This window comes from Canis aureus, chromosome 16 (genome assembly GCF_053574225.1).
Source record: "Canis aureus isolate CA01 chromosome 16, VMU_Caureus_v.1.0, whole genome shotgun sequence".
NCBI classification, from domain to species: Eukaryota; Metazoa; Chordata; class Mammalia; order Carnivora; family Canidae; genus Canis; species Canis aureus.
In genome coordinates this window covers 8393627-8416478 of record NC_135626.1, presented here as the reverse complement: position 1 = coordinate 8416478, position 22852 = coordinate 8393627, and the positions used below count along the sequence as shown (strand labels likewise).

The 22852-nt window shown below is 49.2% G+C and overlaps 1 protein-coding gene across 9 annotated transcripts in view; it reads right to left on the bottom strand.

Annotated features, from left to right (window-relative positions):
• The window catches only part of PRRC2B (proline rich coiled-coil 2B), a 92781-nt gene that overhangs the window by 47680 nt on the left and 22249 nt on the right, over positions 1-22852 (bottom strand). For 8 of the 9 annotated variants that reach the window (XM_077851112.1, XM_077851116.1, XM_077851113.1 and 5 more), the window contains exons 2-9: positions 16741-16910; positions 15777-15954; positions 12161-12263; positions 9255-9327; positions 5020-5163; positions 2587-2828; positions 2003-2124; positions 1411-1553 (exon numbers count right to left, since the gene is read on the bottom strand). In XM_077851112.1, the coding sequence (XP_077707238.1) occupies positions 1411-1553; positions 2003-2124; positions 2587-2828; positions 5020-5163; positions 9255-9327; positions 12161-12263; positions 15777-15954; positions 16741-16855 (1120 nt within the window). In that variant the 5' untranslated portion in view covers positions 16856-16910. Of the gene's footprint in view, positions 1-1410; positions 1554-2002; positions 2125-2586; positions 2829-5019; positions 5164-9254; positions 9328-12160; positions 12264-15776; positions 15955-16740; positions 16911-22852 lie in introns of those variants that run through there. The other variant, XM_077851118.1, reaches the window with a different exon arrangement.

Sequence of the window (22852 nt, the reverse complement as noted above, 5' to 3'; positions counted from 1 at the left end):
GAACCACTAAATATCCTTACGGATGAAAACGAGCCTGGACTCCTAGCTTATGCACAAAGATTAATTCAACATAGACCACAGACCCAAAAGTAAGAGTTGAAACGATAGAAAATAGGGGAGTATCTCTGCTGTCAAGGAGAGAAAAAGATTTTTAGACAGGACACAAAAGAAATAACTATAAAACCCCCAAATTTATAAATTAAAATTCATCAAAATAAAATACCTTGGGTCATCAAAACAGTGCTAAAAAAAATGAACAGACAAGGGGTGCCTGGGTGGCTCAGTTGGCTAACTATCTGACTCTTGCTTGGTTTCACCTCAGGTCGTGATCTCATGGGTCCTGGGACTAAGGCCTGTGTTGAGCTCAGTCTACTTGGGATTTTCTCTCATTCCCCCTCTGACCCTCCCCCCAGTTGAATGCTCATGTGTGCGTGCTCTCTCTCTCTCTCTCTCAAATAAATAAATCTTAAAAAAAAAAAAAAGATCAGACAAGGTAGGCAAGAAATGGGAAAAAATATTTGTAAGACATTAAGTTGCAGGGGACTTGTATCTGTGACTTGTATCCTGCCACTCAAAAGAAAAAAGAAAAAAAAAAAAAGAAAATACACCAGAAGCCAAATAACACATGAAAATTTGTTCATCATCATTAGTCATCAGCAAAATGCAAATTAAAAGCATAAGACACCACTACACACCCACTAGAATGGCTAAAATTAAAAAGACTAATCACGTGGAAGTTTGTGAGGGCGCAGAGAAACCTGGTCCTCAAACCCTATTGCACAGCAAGGAATGTAACCTGCACGGCCACCAGGGAGAAAGGTGTAGGTGGGGCCTAAAAGGCCCAATCGAGCACCTTCCCTTTGACCTAATAATTCCACTCCTGGGTATCTGCTGAACACAAATGAAAACATCGTTCCTAACGGAACCTCGATCAGAGGAGGAGAGGCCCTGGGTAAGGCCGGGGGAGGAAGGCTGGCTGGCAGGGGGAAGGTTCCACACCTTGATGAGAGGTGTGCCACACATGTGCATCTCTCTGTCAGAACTGCGCAATGAAGATGAGCATCTTTCAGAGTAACTGAAATTTACTTGGAAGCAAAGACACAAAAAGAATCTTCAGAGAAAACAATTGGGCTGATACTCGTTGAAGCTAGGGGATGTGAAGCTGAGGGCTCACTACCCCATTTACGCTTTTGTTTAACTTTTCCATTCTAAAAAGTCTTTTGAGAAAGTGAACAAAATCTCCCCACATCTAAGAGCAAGACCGAAGACCAACAGAAGACAGGCCTCAGTGAGGAAGCAACGGCTGGCAACGAGCCACGGATGGTGCCACTCCAGCTTGCTGAGGGCCACACAGCCACCTTGCTGCCCGGCAGGCAGAGGCAACCCTGGCCCTGTAAGCCCCCGACCCACCTGCCCAGCCGTCATCAGCGTCAGCGTCCAGGTCATCCAGGCCCTTCAGGTTTTCCGCATTGATGATGGTGGGCCGCGGCGCCCGTCCCACCAGCTGCCTCAGCGGGCGGATGGGGCGAGTTGTTCCCAGCCTGTTTTCTTTTCTGCCGAGGGCAAAAAGAGTAAAGATCTGGCCTCACGTCAAGTATACAGATGCAAGCGAAACCCAATACTTTTCCCCAATATAAGTCCAAAACTGCAAAGGTTCATGGTTGCATTTAAGACTTAAATCCTCTCCTTTGAAAAGAAACCTACAAGGAACAAACATAGCCCAGAGAGCAGTTCTGGCTCATTTCGTAGTTTCATATCCTCAGCACTAGCACCTAGGGCAATGGCCACAAACTCATGCCAGGACTTACAATCATAACCCAACCTCATTCAGCTCCAGATCCCAGCCACCCCACCCACCCAGGAGCTTGGAGGTGGTTTCAGGTCCACTGTGGTCTCGAAGACAGAGCACCTTCATATGTCAGCCCATTATCTTGCACAATGCCCCCAAGCGGGGTGGAGAGAGCCACTCTCTACAAATGTGACTATAATACAGTAGCCTTACCCATCTTGGTCATTCATCTGGAATTGTCTAAAGGGAACACGGGGTTCAAGACGGAGCTGGGGAAGGGGAAAAGATCCTCGTTCCACTGTACCCTGGTTCTCTGATGACTGCGGTGAACACATCTGAAACATAACATCAATGAATAGGATTTTCTGATAATGGTTTAAATTCTAAGTTCCACCTGCATTAGAATTTGTTTTGGAAAATGGAAACTGGGAAGAAGAGACAGGCAAGTCTTGGAACTGCCCGGTTCATCCTACCCCCGTCTCCCCCATCTCTTTCCTGCTGTCAGGAAGTACACCTAGGGACTTGTGGCGTCTTAGGCAATGCCTGCCTCTCCTTTCTCTAAAGAACCAAGGCCGAAATAATATCCATATCACCAGGGAAAGCAGCCGAAGACCCTTAAGATTTGAAAAGGGGCAGAGAAAAACACTGAAGTAATGGAAACTTTCAAGGTAGGGCTTATCAGGGCAAAGACACTGGGAGGAAAACTGAGGTGGACATTCAACCACTTAGAGGAGGTTCTGCTGGACACGAGCAATCCAACTTCATGGGAAAAAAAAATGCATACTCTGAAAACTTACAAAAGCAGGAAGCATGTCATGGTATGTAGGTGGGTGGTATACATTTCCCATGAACTGTGAAGCCCCTTTTCGGACAGGCTGAGCCGGGCGGAGAGAGGGGTCCTTAGAATCGCTGGTACATGCCGAGGAGGGGGCTCCGTCTCCCGCACTTGAGTTCCTGCTGCCCAGCTCAGTTGGGGAGGCGCTCAGAGACGTGGCAGAAATTATGTTTCGCCCACCGCCCTCCCTCCAGCTTGTCACATCTGGAAATTGAAAGGGGGCAAAAGGGGAGAGGAAAGAGGAAGGGGGAGGAGGGATTGTGTGAGGTTCTGAAGGTCGAGGGACCCCCTCGTTCACCAAAAACAAAAACAAAAAACCCAAAAGTGAAGAGTCAAGTGGTCGAATCTGCCAGGGAAGGTGGAGGGCAGACACCTGGCCAATGAGTACAAACTTGCTGTGGGAAGTCTGGTTGTAAGAGAAATACAAAGCAAGGTCCACTCACAGAGAAGTCAAGTGTAAACAAGACATGGTCTTTGCTGGTCAACAGAAACCACATATACCCACAGATCTAACACACAAAGAAATCAGGGCAGCCCCAATAAAAACAGCCTTGGGTCATTTCTCCCACAAACACTGACCCATCAGGATCAGCACTAGGCCCAGCATTGGGCTTTACATTAAAACTGAGGTAAGTCCTGGGGCACCCGGCTGGCTCAGTCAGTAGAGCATGCAACTCTAGATCTCAGGGTCGTGAGTTGGACCCCCACGTGTCACGTAGAGATGACTTAAAAATAAAATCTCGAAAACTGGTGTTAAGTCCTGACATGTTTCAACTCAGTTTCACAGTAACACCTCTGCTCAAAGATTCCACAGTTCATAAGATAAAGCAGACCCCCTCTCCCTCCAATGGGGGCATGAAAGGGTCCTTGGCCCCACCCCCCCCCAGGCCTTCACCCCCACTTGTTCTGCTCGGGCTCAGGGGGCTCTCCTGCAGCTCACAGTCTGAACCCGCCAACCTATCTATCCTATTAAGATGATGCTCCCCCCACTGTCAAACTTAACAAGTACTGGGGGAATTAGGGGCAAAGGAGAAATGACATGAGCCCGCTCTTTTTCAGCCAATGTATGGTTAGGAATTGAAGCATGAAGTCCTTGAGTACTTGAGACTAAGAGAAAGAGATAAAGCACAGAAGCCACAAAACCAGAGTTGGCTCCCAGCAATTCAACTGCCTTGAATACAATCTTGGGCAAGTCCTGTGATTACCTTTCTGGCCACACCTGCTTCTTCTTCTTCTCAAATAAGGAGATGGAACTGATCCCAAAAGCAGCTTCTAGTTCTAAACTTCTGTGGTTCTACAAAGCAGCCCAGCTTGATCCCGGAAAACTACAATTCTTGGCTTGAGGAATTTGGTTACATTATTTGGAGCAGATGAAATAACCCAGACACAGGCCACTGAAAAGGTAGTATGCTCCATTAGAGTCACCTATTGATCATTTCACTTACAGGGTGCCAGTTCTGACACTGGGATGCCTTGCAGATTAATTAAGACAAACAGACAAAAGTCCCTCATGTTTCGGTATCTATTCAAGCCCTCCCTTCCCCCATCCATAAACAAACAAACAAACAAACAAACAAACAAAGAGCCATTTCACAATCCCTAGTCAGAACAGATGGAAAATCTCTTCCCCAGACAAAATCTTAATCTCTAACCACTCAAGGCCATTAAAAAAAAAAAAATTACCTACAAGTATTGCTATATGACCCTGCCAACTCCTTGGCCAGACCCGAGATGAGGGGACTGTGGAGACCAATCCTAGGCTGGCTACAAAACAATCCCCAGAGGAGGATGTTAAAAAACAGATATTCTAGGGCACCTGGGTGGTTCAGTGGTTGAGCATCTGCCTTCGGCTCAGGTTGTGATCCTGAGGTTCTGGGATTGAGTCCCATAACAAGCTCCCCACAGGGAACCTACTTCTCCCTCTGCCTATGTCTCTGCCTGTGCCTCTCATGAATAAATAAGTAAAATCTTAAAAAAAAATAGAGATTCTAATTTGGCTGGGGATGGAGGAGGGTTGGAAATCAGACTTTTTCAAACTCCCCAAAGGATCCAGACAGGATTCAGCAAGGTTTAGGAGCTCCTGGCTTAGAAAACCAGCTCCAGAATCAGGGATGAAGCAAATGGGCCCTTGGTCCTTCTGTCTGATGACAGCACAGGGGGAGACAGACAGGCTTGGCTCAATTCAGAGGAGGAGAAAGGAGGAGCGACCTCCAGACCAGCCTAGGGAACAGATGCCACAGGCAGGGGACAGGCACAGGGTCAGTAAGCATACTTTCCAGGCAGAGAGCCTGGAGCCTGGGAGCACCAGCTCATTGAGAGCACACATGCCACTAGAAGGCAGAAGGGCAGCCTACTGTTTCCACACGTGCCCAGACAGAGACCACAGTGCACTTACTCTGAGGGCGGAGGCTTGGTCCTGGCCCATACGACAGATCGAAGACGCCCCTTTCCTTGCCAGCCTTGTCCTGCCCTCCAGCTGCTTTCAGCGTCGGAAACTCCTCGGGAGAGAAGGATAACAGTCGGCTTGAGCCCCTTAAACCTGTCGAGAAAAGCAGAGGGCTCGGTGAACGGTGCAGAGGGCCTCTGCTGCCCCATGGGTCGGAAGCCACGCTGCCTGGATCCCACCTGGAGCCTGCTCCTATTAAGTGCGCTCTCCAGGGGACAAGGAAAGCCAGATGCAGATGATCTGCTGGGCTGCTGACAAAGGATAAGGGAGAGCAGATCACAGCTGCCCCAGCCCAGAGCCTTCCCCACTCCTAAAAAAGGGCAGGAAAGTCTTCAGGGAAATCAGCCCAGGGAGGTGAGCTGCTTTCATGTGGAGGTAATGGCAGCAAATCATCCCCCCCCCCTCCAAGGCCTCCACCCCAGATCTACCCTCATGAGCAATAAACATCTCAGTCCTGTGATCCTGGGATCTGTTCATTCCTTCCCTCTCCCATCCACTCCCCAATGCTATAGGTTCCTTGGAGAAGAAACCTTTCCTTAACTTTGTGGGAGCTCCTCCCAGCGCTTAGCATCAGGAACCTGAAATCATCTTTCAGACAAAATGGTGCCTTTTTAGGGTCCAGGGTGGCATTTGGTGCTTTTATCTGGACCAAATGCCCAGCACCATATAAACTTAACACAACAGTGGCAGTACACAGCACAATGTCCAGCCATGCTATGCCTGTTCCCTAGACGGCAGAGCCCAATTCCCACCCCCACCCCCGACTAGTATCATTCTCGGAATTACTGATTCATGGACCCGTGAACTACGGCAGGGACCTGGCCAGAAACACGCAGCTGGGATTAGTGCAAACTACTCCACTTAGTAAAAAGGTCCAGGGTCAAATAAACCTGCCAGGAGGACAACCTGACAGATAATCTCCAAGTGTCACAAAGAAACTGCCACTGTGTGAGGGGGCCTTCGACTCACAGTTGCTTGAGCATTTTTTAACAAAAACCACTGGCAAGGAGGATATATTAAAGCTATGCTTTAAAAACACAGATTGGAAGCTTAAAAACAAACAGTACTTTTTTCTGCCTTAGCAGTCACGAAGGTCTCACTCTACATGGGAATTAAACTTGCCCTCCACAGATAAGAAAGATAAAGGGAAGAACTCAGAATCCCAGACTAAAGCAGTAGCGTTCCTTACGGCTGCAGTGCTCTCTAGAGCACGTTCAGTACCAATCTTTTGGGCCATGTGTTCTCTGCCGTTGAGACTCTGAGGCAGGAACATCAGGGGCTTTCCTAGGGTTCCAGAAGCCATCAGCAAGGAGCCACTGCCACACCAGAGCCCACAAGCCACAAGCCTCTGGTGTCTGTTCGCACCAGTCTGGCCCCCTGGGGCTGATCCAACTGAAACAGGCCCAAGGCCACCCAACAGACCACATGGAGGGGTCTATCAACTCAGGAAGAGTCCTTCAGAAGTGCAGAGCCATGAACATGTTTGTGAGCAACACTGTCAAGCACCCATAGCCCCAATGCACCACAGGCCTGTGGCCACAGTACAGGAGGCAGGCTGAGGGCTGCTGCCACCCCAGCCCCCTGCCTGCGCCCTGGACGCCTCTGTCCCTCCTCCTGGGCTCCTGGGTTCTACTGCCTCCCCGATGATGAATGATCAGATGTTCTCAGAGGATTTTGTCATGTTCTGGAATTAGTTTCTAAGTCATGGCTTAGTTTGTTTTGTTTTGCTTTTAGACATTATTTATGGGATGCCTGGGTGGCTCAGCAGTTGGGTGTCTGCCTTCAGCCCAGGGCATGATCCTGGAGATCCAGGATTGAGTCCTGCATCAGGCTCCCTGCATGGAGCCTGCTTCTCCCTCTGCCTGTGTCTCTGCCTCTCTCTCTGTGTGTGTCTCTCATGAATAAATAAATAAAATCTTTATTTGCCTGAACTGAAAGGAGATGCTTAACCATTGAGCCACCCAAGTGCCCCACATCTTAGTTTTGATAGGAAATACAATCACAGGATCAAAAGCAGCTGGAGAAAGGTATGAACAAACCCTCCCCCACTCCCACGCCCGTACCCCCACCTGCCTACTTCCTACACCCTCACAAAACAGGCTGCTTCCAATTCCACTCCTCCCTTCCTCTGAGGCTTCCTTCCAGAGATGCTTTTCTAATGCACATACATGTTTTAGAAGTATATTTTCCCTCATCTGAATTTTTTTCATGAATGGCAGTAACATACTATACATACTACTCTGCCCTTTTTTTCACTTAAGAATATATCATACACCCTAGAGAGTTTGCCAGACCCATGGAAAAGCACTTTTTCTCCTTATAGGCCGGTAGTAATTCATGAAAGCACCAAAATCTGATGGACATTTCAAGTGATTATTTCCAATCTTTTGCTATTACAATGTTGCAATGATGGGGCGCCTGGGTGGCTTAGTCAGTTAAGTGTCTGCCTTCTGCTCAGGTCATGATCCCAAGGTCCTGAGATCAAGCCCTGCATGAGGCTCTCAGCTCCATGGAGAGCCTGCTTCTCCCTCTGCCTCTCAACTCCCTTTCTCTTTTTCATAAATAAATGACATATTAAAAAATAAATGACCATATTAAAAAAATGTTGCTATGAGTATCGGGTATATATGTCATTTCTCACACAGGCAAGTATTCTAGGGCAATTTCCGCACAGTGGAACTACCAGGTCAAAGGGTGCGCTATTAGTATCTGGAGAGGCAGGACCAAGCTGCCCTCCACAGGGGTTGTGCCAATTCACACTAGTATTTTTTTAACTTCTGTAGTTCTTCTTAAATACAAATTAATACATTTGATTTGCTTAAAGTTCTAACCTTACAGAATAAAGGCTTTAGAAAGCAAAGACCACTGTAAAATCAGTCTAATGAATGCTCTTTATAAAGCCTCTTTAAAGAGAGCTAATTACAGGGAACTATAATACTTGTCACCGCCCCACTCATCCCCCCACCCCGTGCTTGTCTTGCCCCCTTTACCTCATCCCACAGACCAGAGAGTCCATAAAGCTCCCTTATACGTATGCAGGCCAAGCTCTCCTGCCCTGAGCTCCTCTGGAACTGGCTGGTGTTTGACAGCACTTTGGCACGCTGACTGATGTCCTCACCGGAGATGGGGACAGAACTTCCAACCATCCAGTGATTCCCATCCAGAAGGGGCACATGCACCGGGCAAGGAGGGGAGAGTTCGGGACAGGCGAGACATTAGCCAGGACTGGGGGCAAAGGGTACAAAAGACAGCCAGTGCTTTTCGCAGAAGAGTGAGCAATCGTGCACTACTCTCACCAGCAGCCCTCTCCTTCCAGCGCAGAGGCATCATCCAGGTTGGTTTGCAGTGTGCTGGAAATATTTGAGCTAACAGTGACAAATTAGGAGGGCTCACGCAGAAGTATCTGTATCTTTGGCTTCTCTCTAAAGCACCCACTGAGCCTGGGCCTGCATTCTCAGAGAGGGCTCTCTGGTCGTTGGGGGTGCGGGGGGTGCAGGGGGCAGAGTCTGGCTGCCCTCTCTGCTCAGGTGAGCTCTGAGCCTGTCTAGGAAGCCCTCTGATAGGCTGTTCAGCGGTCACTGAAAACTGGACACCCTCCCACCCCGCTTCCCTCTGTGGAGCTACCACAGCTGTGGCTCTGCTGGTGACAACTTCCAAGTGCTTCCCAGGTCAGGCACGACATGAACAGTAACAAATACTGTGTAAGCCATGAATGCTCCAGTGGCACCATCCAACACCAAGCAGCTCAATTCCCAGGGCTGGCTTATTTATAAACCCAGGCCTGAAGCTCACACCACACCTCGCAACACCTCCTCCTTGATGGCCCAGGAGAGAGGAAGCAGACTCATGTCAGCCACACCGGTGAGCAGGTATCTGAATTCCACTGATGGGATAGCCGACTCAGAGCAGCAGCCGACTCAGACCAGCTTCCAGCCTCCCCACACACCCCAGGAGGAATGTCTTTCCTAATAACATTCTCTGAGATCAAAGAGCTGACAGACTTTGTGGGGTCAGCACTCCCACCCCTGGGGCAAAGGTAAAGGCTCCAGGGAACAGAAGCTCACTCAGGTGAGAAATTCCACAAAGCTTTAGGCCCAGGGCTGCCAAGACTCAAGCCCAACAGTCTAGAAAAGGTACTCGTCCCTCCCCACACACCCAGCCCAACACCACCCACCCACACTTACCACCTTCGTGTCCTGCTGGCTTTCCATTCAGCTGTGCCCATGACTTTGGTCCACCTGGCACTGAATTTGTGTTCTGAAAGAAGGAAGGAAATGAGAATAGAGCTGGCCCAACCGGCCTGCTTTCTACCCAGCTTCCCACCTGTGTGATAGCCAGGGCGTTGGGAGCTGCCAAGCCCACAGTAAAGGTGAGGATCAGGGTGGAGGGGACATGGTCAGTTCACGTAGCCAGTCCCACAGCAAAGCCAGGACTCAAAACCCCACGTCCCCTTCACGCTTCACTCCAGAACACTCTGTCAGGTCACCTCTCACACCCACACAGCTACTATGCCTTGCTCAAGAGATAAAGACTAGATCTCAATTCCAGCATGTGTCCCAAAAACCGTGCACCACTAATAGAAGAGCATCAGCATGGGAAACCCGGCATGCCTGATCTTTCACTGGATGGGCCACTACGCTACTTTCCATAATTACTGTCATTCTATAAGACACAACTATTCAAGTGAGGCCTTCCTCCTCCACTAATCTGACTTGCGTGGCTCACACGCAATCCTCGGAGCTGTGTGGAAAGCTCACTGCAGGCAAGGTGTTATGCTAGGCACACCCCGCCTGAGCAAACCCTCCCACTCTCTGGGAAGGTTCTAGTCCTATTCCAAATGAGGCTCAGAAAGGAGAGACTAGTCCCAATTAGGAGAGCAGGACAAGGACTTGTCCCTGCTCAGCCTGTGTCCCAAGCCCCATCGAGTCCCCAGCCACTGAGCTCACCTGCCTTTCTCCAACAACATTCAACTGAAGGTAAAAATACATAAAGCTGGTGCAGCATGACGTTTCAGCACTTACTGGGTCAGACCTCACATTAAATTATTACTCTTTCCTGTCTCCACCCCCTCCCACCACCAGCATCACCACACTCAGGGCTTAGATGGCCAGCTCTCTTGCTTTCCGTACAGAGCAGACCAGGTCTAACTATCCATTTATTTATTAGAAGTTGCCTTGAGTGCCTTAGGATGGCCACAGGCCCCTGCACACAGACCACAGAAGGGATGTGCCAGCGATGTAACACGGCAGCACAGCTAGGGCTGGCTGGTCCCCCAGGAAGCACAGGAGCACCAGGGCCCTACCGTCCCACAGCCTCCCAACTGGTGTCTACAGCCAGCACCAAGATGCCCCTGCCCTCACCCACCAAAGGCATCAAATGAGAAGAGGATGGCTCCAAGGCCAAGAAGCGTTACTAATACTGCCACCCTGCCATAACTCTGACAAGGGCAGATATGCTGTCCTGCCTCTGGGGCGAGGCTCTGGGGGCTGGGAACCACTGGGAGTCCCTTCTCACCGCCACTATGTGGGAAGAGCTGAGCCCTGGGCAGGGTGACCAGCATGCTGGTCCCAAGACAAGGCTCTGACCCTCAGCAGATCTTCTCAACAATGCCAGGACCACACCAGGTCCTAATCCAGACTCTACAGCACCGGGGTACAGGAACAGACACATTTTCAGCAGCTCCAATGCGGAGTCTGACATACAGCAAGGCCTGTACAACCAAGGCTCCCCTCAATCTCTTAGCTTCAAATTCTAGGAGACAGATTCGAACTCAACTCTGTCCCCAGACTAGGCACCAGGCACTTGTAGATTCAGGCCAATGAATACAGAGCTTCCCATGAATGTGGACTTCTTTTACCTTTTTCTTTAATTTCAGTATTCAGTGTTGGGGGGGGAGGGTGCCCTCTGGCAGAGCCATACACTCTCCCCAGTGGTTGGAGAGGACACCTCAGACCTTCTGTTGCCCAGGGAACAGTACAAAACTAAAATATAGTAGTGCAGGTTGTTTTCCAGTGAGCTGCTAAATGCTAGGTATCTGTCTACACGTCTTGTGGTCTTCTAAAAGATCTGCAGATGTCTCATCTAGATTTCTAGCTCCCAGCTAAGCATATCCTCCTGCTGATCCTTGAAATCCACAGATACCGATGGACTGAATACATTATGAGCCCTTCCTTGGTTAAATCCCAACTTTCTGGGATGCCTAGGTAGCTCAGTGGTTGAGCATCTGCCTTAAGCTCAGGGTGTGATCCTGGGGTCCTGGGATAGAGTCCCCCATCGGGTTCCCCGCAGGGAGCCTGCTTCTCCCTCTGCCTATGTTTCTGCCTCTCTCTCTGTATCTCTCATGAATAAATAAAATCTTAAAAAAAAAAAAAAAATCCTGACTTTCTGTTTAGGAAAGCACTATTGGGGTGTGTGTTTGTTTATTTATAAGATTTTATTTTTTTTAAGATTTTTTTTTTTTTCATGAGAGACACAGGCAGAGGGAGAAGCAGGCCCCATACAGGGAGCCCGACATGGGACTCGATCCCGGGTCTCCAGGATCATTCCTGAAGATGGCGCTAAACCACTGAGCCACCCAGGATGCCCTTATTTTTTAAGTAATCTCTACACCCAACCTGGGGTTCAAACTCACAACCCTGAGGATCAAGAATTGCATGCTCCATGGACTGAGCCAGCCAGGATCCCCCAGGGAGAATACTTTAAATGCATCAACAAATAAAGGGTCACAGATCAGTATTTCCCAAAGTGTGTTCTTAGACACCAGTCTCTAAAGATGCTGGCAAGAAGTCCGACAGTAAAGGAGCTTGCTTAATTTTGTTTTTCAGCTCACCTGACCCCCAACCTTTCTGTGGTCCCCATGGAGCACAACCACGGGACCCTGATCTAGCCTGTAGTTCGCCCAGTTACATCACCTCAAAGTAAGTCACCAGAAAGCAAATTGGGTGTTTGTACTCTGTTCTGGATCTGGGGTCTTTCTCCCAAAGCTGCAGATTCGTGTCACCTCATGGGAACCCTGACAATTTCTTGTGCTCCTGTCCCATGGCCACCCATGAGGCTTACTTCTGGAAGGAGCAGGTCATACAGCACCTACCTCCTGGCTGCTCGGCTGTGTCGGCTTCTGTAAGCTGGAGACAGGCCTCTGCAAACCCGGCTGCGGCAGCGACTCCGGCGGCGGAGAGCCCGTCACACTGGAACTAGACAAGGCAGGGGGCCTCAAGGTCAGGCAGGCGTGGGCACACACAGGCCCCTCCAAGCCTCCAGAGGCTCAGCAGCAGCATGTAAGGTCCCCGGCAGACTAACACTGCGGAGCCCATGAGAAGCTGGGCCCCATCTGAGGCCTACCAGTTGCCATCTGCTGGGCAGGACAGTCCTTGGCCCCTGGCAGAGCTTCTCCTACAAAACCTGGTGGCTTCACTGTACACAAGTGCTGGAGGAGTTGCCAACAGGGAAACTGAGTCAGCCCAGGGAAGGGGCTTGAGCCCCATATTCCTGACCAAGAGCTCCCAGCAGTGCGAGGCGGGCGGGGGCCTGATGGCTTTGAGATGTGATTTTTCTTCCAGCTTATAAAAGAAATATATGTCCAGAGTAAAAATAAATTTATAAATATATATAACACAGAACTTGTCACGATCTCATCCTCCAGAGAGAAACGCCAAGCAGATTTTTCTATATAGTATTTTTTTAACATGAGTGGGATGACACCACACATACAATTCGTAACTTGCTTTTTACTTAACATATCTAATGTGCTTTCTGGATAACACACGTATCTACCTCTTTGTTTTAGTGACACAGTACAACTGGATGGGCCACAGTTCCCAATTTTTTTCCCCAGTACTGGCAAAACTGTGATGAACACTTTTTAATACATATCTTTGCACACTTTTGTGCATTCAGTAGTCTAAGTTCTTAGAAGTGGAACTGCTACGTCAAAAAATATTTTTAAGTTTAAAAGCTATGGCTGGGCAGCCCTGGTGGCGCAGTGGTTTAGCGCCGCCTGCAGCCCAGGGTGTGATCCTGGAGACCCTGGATTGAGTCCCACGTCAGGCTCTCTGTGTGATGCCTGCTTCTCCCTCTGCCTGTGTCTCTGCCTCTCTCTCTCTCTCTCTCTCTCTCCCTGAATAAATAAATAAAATCTTAAAAAAAAAAAAAGGCTCAAAAAAAAAATAAAAATAAAAATAAAAGCTATGGCCCAGGGATCCCTAAAAAAAATAAAATAGGGATACCTGGGTGGTGCAGCGGTTTGGCGCCTGCGTTTGGCCCAGGGCGCGATCCTGGAGACCCGGGATCGAATCCCACATCAGGCTCCCGGTGCATGGAGCCTGCTTCTCCCTCTGCCTATGTCTCTGCCTCTCTCTCTCTCTCTGTGACTATCATAAATAAATAAAAATTTAAAAAATAAATAAATAAAAATAAAAATAAAAATAAAATAAAAAGCTATGGCCCAGCACCCTCCAAAGATGTGGCAGTCAACAGACACTCCACAAGCAACAAGGGGCTGTGAGGAAGATATCTGCTCACCCAGAGCCTTCTGGTCACTTGTTCTACACGATGAAACCCAAGGAGTGCAGGAGTCCACTCAGCCAGTCTCCCCCAATGCCAGGGGCTCACCAGTAACCCAAACACCACACACACACACATACATGCTTCCAAGTTTACACGACCCAAGGAACTCACATTATTACAAAATGAAGGCCAGTGATCTCCACTCACTTCACCTTCTACCTACAACAGAAGAATCTAGGTAGTATCGCTTCTGTGTTCTCCAAACCTAAGCAAGGAGTCCCACACTTGCGGCCTTCACCCTGTTACCTCCCTGATACCCCAAGAGAGGACACGGCCCAGGGCAACAGAAGACCAGTGCAGAGGACAGCCCCTTGTCCAGTGTTCTGTCTTTACCTTGTCCTTGGCTGACGTGCATCAGCATGACTGGCCTCATTCAGGTCTTCTGATCCTTTCTGTGCCAATGACTCCAAGACCCCACAGAGGGAGGGAGTGACACCTTGTCCTCTCTCTCTCTGGAACTTCTTGTGGCAGAGGCATTTCAACACTTAGGCTGATATGTACCCTGATATCCAACTCACTATAGACTCTGTAGTGTCTACCATCTGAACAGAATGACAACAGTAGCTGACACCTGCCACACACATCCTCTACACCGGGTACCTGACCTGTGTTACCTTGTCTATTTCCTGAAACCAACCAGGTACTATTCCTACTTCACAGAAGGACCCTGGAGCTCACAAATCAATTAATTTCCCCAGGTTCCATAAAGCTAGTAGTAAGTGGCCTGGCTGATCCTAAAAGTAAGGCCTTACCATCAACCTATATGACCCCTAAACAAACCATTATAAAATTTCTAAAAACAGCTTTCAGACTCTATTTTGGTTATTACTACTTTATGTTCATTTGACTGAATTATTTGCTCACTCTGTACATCTTATCTGAAGTAATTGCAGGGAGGTTTTACAAAAGCTGCCACGGCTGCGGGTGCCTGGGTGGCTCGGTCAGTTGAGCGTCTGACTCTTGGTTTCAGCTCAGTTCAGGATCTCAGGATCCTGAGATTGAGCCCCATGCCTGACTCCGCACTGACCACAGAGGTTGCTTCGGATTCTCTCGCTCTCTCTCTCTCTCTGCCCCTCCCCCCTCCCAGTCCCAGTTCCATTCTCACATGCACACACTCTTGCTCTAAAAAAAGCTACTGTGGCCATTTCCAGTAAGAGAAAGGGACACTGGTTGCAAAACGGCACTCTAGGTCACTTTTACTCTCTGGATCCTGAGCATCGGCAGCCAAAGCACAAGAAGAGATTGAGGGCAAGAAGATGTAGGAGACCCCAGACCATTTTGTTCTCAGTCCCCAACAGGCAAACCCTAGGAGCAGTGTCCTACCGGCCAGCCCTACTCGTGAGGTCCTGTGCCTCTCTGATCCCCTCAGTACAAATCTCAAATCCCCTCTCCTAGCCACCCTCATGGCTGGCTGGTGCCCAGTGGGGAAGACTCACAGTGGAAGGAGCTGAACACAGGCTCAGGTGGGAGGTTACATGCCTGAGGCAGAGTTAGAACCGGCCCCACCACGCAACAGCAGCCACAACAGTTGTTCTGTTGCTCTAATGATGATTTTTGTGCCAGACCCTGGGCCTCCTAAGGCTCCCATAAGTGCTGTGCTGGCAGTGGTGTGAGCCTACTGGGAGGCTGCATACCAACCCTGAATAATGAGGATTCTGGATTGTTTTTCTTAACTGGGTCCGTTTGGAGCAACTAACTAGAGTAGTCTATGTGGAAAGCTGCTGGCCCCGAAACTGGGAAGACAGCCTCCTCCCCCAGCCAGAGTCCAGCATTCAGGGACTACCACCAGAACAAAGTGCTCGAGCACCTCCCCTCCCCACAGTGGCCCTTACTGGCTCACGAACTGACACTGAGGCATTGCATAAGCTCCTCTGGGGTGATGAGGCCCTTCCTAATAAGGCACAGGGGACAATGGTCCCTGGGGACAAGGCAGCCCATAGAAACCGTGCTGCATCAGCTCCAAAAGCCAGGAAAAATGAAAGCAGGGAGAGAGAAACAAGTAAGCAGCAAGAGTCAGGGCAAAAGAAGCTTCCTCTGGGTTCTCCCAGGTTCTCCAGCTCTGCCATTGCCTTCTACAGAAGGAAAGGCAGCACTCTATGAGGCTCCAGCTCCCCACCCACGCCGGCCCCCTCTGCTCTCACCTCTTTGGGTCTTGCTGATCCTGCTTGTTTGCCCATCCCGTCCCGTCCTTGGGAACTATAACGATGTTGGGGTCGTTTCCTCTGTTCTCAGACTTCAAGCTTGGCAGGTTTGCAGGCGGTGGCATGCGCCGGGCTGTGGCAACCTTCCCGAGACTCTGTAAGCCATGTCTAGGAATAACTACAGGAAGATAGGGGTGGGGATAGACAAGTTTCAAAAGCAAAGAGGCCGGTCAGTCAACTGCTCTTTCAAGCTTTAAGCAATAATGACAAAGACAACAAGACAGACACAAAGGGCAGCCTGCATGCAAACAGACCAAACAGTCTGGGAGCTGCTTCAGCCGTTTTACAAGCCCTTTGCCCCAGCCTCAGAGCCATGGGAGTGGCTGAGATCTGCGCAGGGGCTTTCCTTTTACTAGCAGACAGGTGCAGGCGCAGGGAGTCTATGCCATGGGCAGAGAGCCAGGCCCAAAAACCTCCACCCCACATGGTAGCCACATCTCTGCAAGCTGAGGCTGCTTGGGCAGGATGGAAAGGGTAGCCTTCGTCTGGCCCCAGGCCAGGCATGAGCAGAAACCTCCACATTCTCCAAATGCTCCCAGGATGTGTGGACAGTACAAAGTTTTCCCACCAAGTTCCAGAATGTCAGAACCAGGAAGCCTAAAACAGGGTAACTAATGCAAATGAAGTTCCAGTCTACCCATGGTGGGGAAAAGGATCCCAGCTTCCAGGAGATAAGACAGAGGAGGACACAATCCCAGGGAGGCAGAGTCAGGATATCAAGCTCTGAAATCAGACACCAAACAGGAGCAGGGGAGCGATTCTGCATCCCCAGAACTGCCAGGTGACCACCGCACACCCTGAAGGTGGTCTGACCAGGTGGGGACTCTGGGTCTTCACTGTTCCTGACCTGGGGTTTCTCATGTACAGAAAAGCATAGAGAACTGGCCTCCACACCCGTTCTTACCTGAGGATCTGACCGCGTCTACTGATTTTCCTTTATACTTATCAAACAGGCTGAGAGTCGAATACTTGCTTTTCCCATCCTTGCCCTTGGTTATTTGCCCCAAACGATCGGACATTGCGATGAAATGTCATCTAGTAAGGAAATTTTTCTCGGCACCGCTCCTGATCTGCCTTTAAAATGCAAAAAAAAAAAAAAAAGAGAGAGAGAGAGAGAGCACACATTAATCCACCAGAATCCTTGAGCCACTGGACTGAATTCTTCAAGGATCAGAGATCTCCTTGAAGGCCCAAAGGAAGCCCTGGATTCTGTCCCTAGAAAAATGCCCTTACCACACACAGGCAGCTTTACTCACATTTAAAGAGCATTTTGTTGTAGGTACCTTCCCCACCTCCAACAATAAGAAGTCCTATTCTGTCTGAACTGAGCAGAGTTGACTGCTCACCAGCAACACCGAAATGTAAACTTTTCCACCCTGAGTCCTGTTGCCAAGTCAAGGACAGCTCTTCAAGATGGAAAAATTGCTCATCCTTGTAGCACATCCACAGAACATCAAAAATAAGGCAGAGTAGAGGAGATACACAACCTGCTTATGGAAGGGTGTTCATTTTAAGGATGAGCTAAACCAAATCAAAGGGAAACAACCAAAAACAGTAAGTCTTCAGGAACAGCTGGGTGTGTGCAAACCAAAGAACCAGCATCCAAAGAAAAAGCATCTGCTCAGGCAACACAAGCAGGGCTCTCTGGGGTGCAGACACAGAAGCAGCAGCAGCACCCCCCAGGGAGAGACCACGGAGGTGGAGGGGGGCTTACCGGCTCCATTGCCCCCTCCACTTATAAATCTTGACAAGACAACCAAGAAAGCAGCACCTTCCTTCTGCCACAGTCTAATTTCCTACAGGCTTGTACAAGTCTATTAGCATGTTACTCACTCATTCAAATACTGAGTGTGTGCCTGCCAAGGGTGAGTGAGTGCCGCACGGCAGGCCCTGGGGACTAAGAGCCTCCATGTCTTTTATTCTATTACTCAATGGGTTCTTGGCTATAGTTCCTAAAACTTGATCAGGAAAAATCAACTTGTAAAAGCAATCACTACTTCCCATTGGAGTTAATGTATGGGGAAGAAAGCTAAAGCAGCAACCTGGACATCCAGCTAATACGGACGTCAGAGGTAACCGTACAAACATTCATTCAGTGATAAGAAAAGGCGCCTGGTGGTAGCAGCCACAGCATGGTTTGCTGCTTTGCCCTATTCTGAAGTCACGCAGGCCAGAAAGAATACATACAGTATGCTGGTAAAGCATTCTGTACCTTTAGGGATGACTTTACGATAAAATCCTATATATTATGATCCAAGACTTTATAAAAACCACAGGGAGCAAAGATCACTTACAAAATGGGGCCAGAAAAAGGGTAACAGTGACATCACACAACTCCAGGCACACGGAGCCTAGCGCCAGGCCGAAGGCGAACCAAGCTGGGTCTTACACAAAACCAGGTACCTCCATCCTTTCATTCATTTGTTAAGTATTGAAAATGAATGAAATCTGTAGGAGAGTCAGCCTTAATGAAGACATAAACCACAAATGCCCCAAAGTGCTCAAAGCTCCCAAGAAGCTTACATGTCAGAGCCTCCCCTACAGTGTCTGCCTCACGGGCCGGGAGCAAAAAATGACCAAGGACAGAAACTGGCCCAAAGTGTCCAAATTCTGATTTTGGTGCCCCAGGGTTCCATAACACATCCCTTTATTTTTAAATTTCCCTACCCAGAGCTGGCTCCAGTGAGTTTCTGCTCCATGTCCAAAAGTCATAGTAACAGCAGCATTCTTCCCCCACACTGGACAGCAAGCCCCTTGGGACAGGGACTGGGTTTTATTTTCTTCAGAATAACCGGTATTTAACAGGCTCTCAAACGTAAATCAACTTGAAATTCTCCATTAGGATTGGATGAGGTCTAACATTTATACACTATCAAATCAAAAGATCATTCAGATAGGAAGATGAAACACACACACACCCCAACACATTATTAACAGCCCTTGAGATTGTCACCATGGTGATGGCAGCATGTGGCCCCTGCCTCAGAGCTTACAGTCTGCAACAGCAAATGCTGGTCAGCATCCCAGCCAATGGCCTGTGTTTTTTATAAGCCCTCAAACTAAGAATGATTTCTTTAAATCATTTTTCACAGTTGTTTTAAAAAACAACGAATATGTGACACCCTACATGGCCCTCAACGCCACAAGGAGAAAAGGTTTGCTGACCTTAGATCTGAAAGGTAGTCTTGAACAAGCACTTTCAAAGGTCTCAGGTGGGAAATAGCCTGGCCGCCAGGGAGAAGCCCTACTTTTCAGGGAGGGGGCAGGGCAGGGCCCACCGAAATGGGGTGGTACCCATGCAGAGCAGATAATTCTGTGGACTGTGATGTGGACTGTGATCAAGACACTTCGGGACTTGTTTACTTAGCACTCTTTTTACAAACTCATGTGGCAGGTCACATAACCAAAAAGTTCACATCCTAATTCCTGGAACCTGTGACTTCCTTACCTTGCACAGCAAAAGGCATTCTGGTGATATGATTAACATAAGGATCTTGAAATAGGGAGATTATCCTGGATTATGTGGGCAGGCTCACAGTAATCACAAGGTCCCAAGAAGGGGGAGCAGGAAGGCCAGAGTCAGAAAGCTGTGGCATCAGTAGCTAAGGCTGGAGCACTCTTCATGGTTGGGAGGTGCCATAGAAGAGGGCTGCAGGTGCCCATAGAAGATGGGAGAAAGGAAAAGATTCTCTCCCTTCCTAACCCTTTGGAAGGAACCAGCCCCACCCACATCTTTATGTAGCCCAGTAAGACTCACTTCAGACCTCTGATCTCCAAAACTATAAGAGGATAAATTTGCAGCAATTTTTTTTTAAGATTTTATTTGAGAGAGAGAGAGAGAGAGAGAGCGCGTGCGAGCGCAAGTGCACGTGCTAGGGAAAGGGAGGGGGAGGGAGAGGAGAGGAGAGGAGAGAGCAGCAGACTCCCCACTGAGCAGGGAGCTAGAGGACATGGGGCTGGATTCCAGGACCCTGCAATAATGGCCTGAGCTGAAGGCCAATGCTTAACGGAATGAGCCACCCAGGCTCCCCTACATTTGCACTGTTTTAAGTCACTGGATTTATGGTAACTGGTTACAACAACAGAAAATACACTCATTCAGTAGGCTTTTATCAGGCACTACCATGCTCCCAGCACTGAGCTCGGCCTGGGATGCAGCAGAAAAACCTGGAACAAATGGGATCCACTCTCCTAAGAACTTAGAATTGTGTCTAAGGCTGTTAATTGGTCAACAGCTGTTGCTTGACCCCAAGGAGAAGTCCAACCATTCAGCAAATGCTATCTGAGTGCCTACTAGGTTCAGGTGAAATGCTTCCCACCCCTGGCAACCAGCGTGCCTCGGGGAAGCCAGAACAGGACACACACTGTACATGCAATTTTGGGAAGTGCCCCCTCCTTCTACTTTTTAACCAAGTTTTGCACCTGTTGGCGGATTACTGGCCTCCCTTGCCCTCAGTTTCCCTGTCTACAGAATTGAGGGGCCAAAGCAAGATTTCACAAGTCCCAGCCACTTCTAAAACTCAAACAACGTCAGCATTAACACCTCAGAGCCACAGAATTACAGATGATTTATTGTCAAAGTAGCCACCTCTTACCATTCATCCAGGACTGGATTCTCTATTCCCACCTAAACCTGGGATGCTAACAGGCAACTCAACAGAGCCACAGTTGCTGTGGAAACAGCATCTGTGGGGGAGGGGCCGCACACTTTTCACTTTAATGCCCCTCGATAGGACAGGACAGAGGGAGGAGCTTCCAGCCTCAGTTTCCTTTAGAACAGGAGTCCACAAGTTACTGTCTGCCCTAAGAAGAATATGCAGCAGGGCCCTAAAGGGCCTACAAAGCACAGACTACTTACTACCTGGCCCTTTACAAAGTAAGATTATAGACACTGGCCTTAGAGCATCAACATTTCTTTCACTAAGCCAGATTTTACTGGACACAAATATACTCATTCGGGTATCCCCAACTACACACATCTCCAGTGAAACAGTGCCAATCCTTGGGGTCTAGCCCAGCCTTACACCCACCTGGCTACAATGCTTGCCCCTTGTTTTTCACAAACATCAGGCCAGGAACACTAACTGTTAGGAGCAGTTTGAACAGCTCACAGGTATCTCCTGAGTTTCTACCAGACACACACACGCACATGCCCACGCGCACACGCAATGCTTCACTGGTCTCATCAGATGGCAGAAAAGTGCAGGCAATTATGTGAGTGTGTGGGGCACTTGGGTGGCTCAGTGGTTGAACATCTGCCTTCGGCTCAGGGCATGATCCCAGGGTCCTGGGATTGAGTCTTGCATAGGGCTCCCCGCAGGGAGCCTGCTTCTCCCTCTGCCTGTGTCTCTGCCTCTCTGTGTCTCTCATGAACAAATAAATAAAATCTTTTTTTTTTTTAATTATGTGGGTGTGAATCATGAAGCCGGGCAAGAGGAGAGAACACGTTTCTAGTGGGTCAGAGGCGTGTTCATTCACACCTGACTTACACCTGGATCCATGGGACAAGTACTGGCTGAGGCACACCAGGTCCTTGCAGACGTGCACAGACCAAGCTTGGCTTGTGGCCACAGCTTTCTCTCCCTTTTGTAGGTAACAATCAATTTTTTTCCCAAATAACACCTAATTTGTATCCTGAGTATGACATACATAGCAGAAACAGCCAAAGGTGCCGCGCTGGCAGGGGTCCTGGGCCCACCCCCCACGTGGTAATCCCACTCTTTCCCACAGCAGCCACTCTGAGGCTTGGCAGGGAGGCAGGCCAGAGAAGCCAGGAGCATTCTGAAAAGGGCTGGCCTGAACGAAAAGATCACCATTAGGCAGAAGAAAGAAGGCCAAGAACGCACTGAAGACAGCTTTGTGTTACAAAGAAAAGGTCATTTAAAAACAAATGCAGGTCTGCATATTCTAGCAAGTCCACTAAAGATGCACTCTGAGGGGCCCTGAGGGGGGTTTGCTGGAACAAAAACAACCACAGAGGCAACCTAACATCCAAGCCCCGCCCCTCCAGCCAGCAGCCCCGCCTGTCACACAGGTGACTGAGCCTGCCCCTCATCTGCTTGCCAGAGGGAAAACCTCCCCCCACTCATCTTATCAAAAGCCCTTTCAGAGGACAGGATTAATCTCACTCTGCCTGGGTTCGGGCCAATGTCAGACGCCCACCTGGCCAGGTGATCTGGGCAGGCCTATAAAGCACCAGGGAAGCACCGCAGCCATACATCCCACATCCGCTCCTGAGAGCCAGGCACCCTGCTGAGCACCCACGTGCCCTCGCTTCCGGAAGATGCTACTGCCATCACCCTGCTTTACAGAGGACGCCAAGGTGTAGTCCAGACAGAGAAGTAAATTGTCCCAGGTCACGAGACTACAAGACATCAACCCTCTGGACCTGGACACACCACCAACACTGAGAAAGGGCCTATCGTGTGCTCCCACTCCGGCCCTGCTCCCCCAGTGCAGTCACTGAGTGAAGACTCATGATCCTCTAGAACAGTGAGGCACAAACAGAAGCCCTCAACCCAAGGTGAAGGAGGAACAAAAGGGAAATGTCTCTGTATAGAAGGAATGGAAAGATCCCACTGTACACAAAACATATCAAAAAGCATGATCCGACAGGAATGGAAACTGAGAGCAGGCTGGATAAATACTCGAGAAAACCACCAGAGGGGCCAGAAAGCATGCAGTCACTAGTCAGTATACTTGTTAAGTCTCAGTCAAACATGAAGAAGCAGTGCCACAAAATCCAGGGACAAGATCAAGAAATAATTCCACCTTTCACCAACATCCCAACATCTGGCAAAAAAGAACTTAAATTTACAGGAGGCCCCACACCCCCTACTTCAAATTCTCAGACACTTACCATTATGAGTGCCTAGAATGTAGTGTCAACAGAGACTCTATCCCTCTATCCCGTGTTTCACAGAACACGTTTTCTGTGAAAGGACAGATAGGTTCAGCTTTGTGGGCCGAGGACCCCACCTCAATTGCCCCAAGTCCACCACGGCAGCACAGAAGCA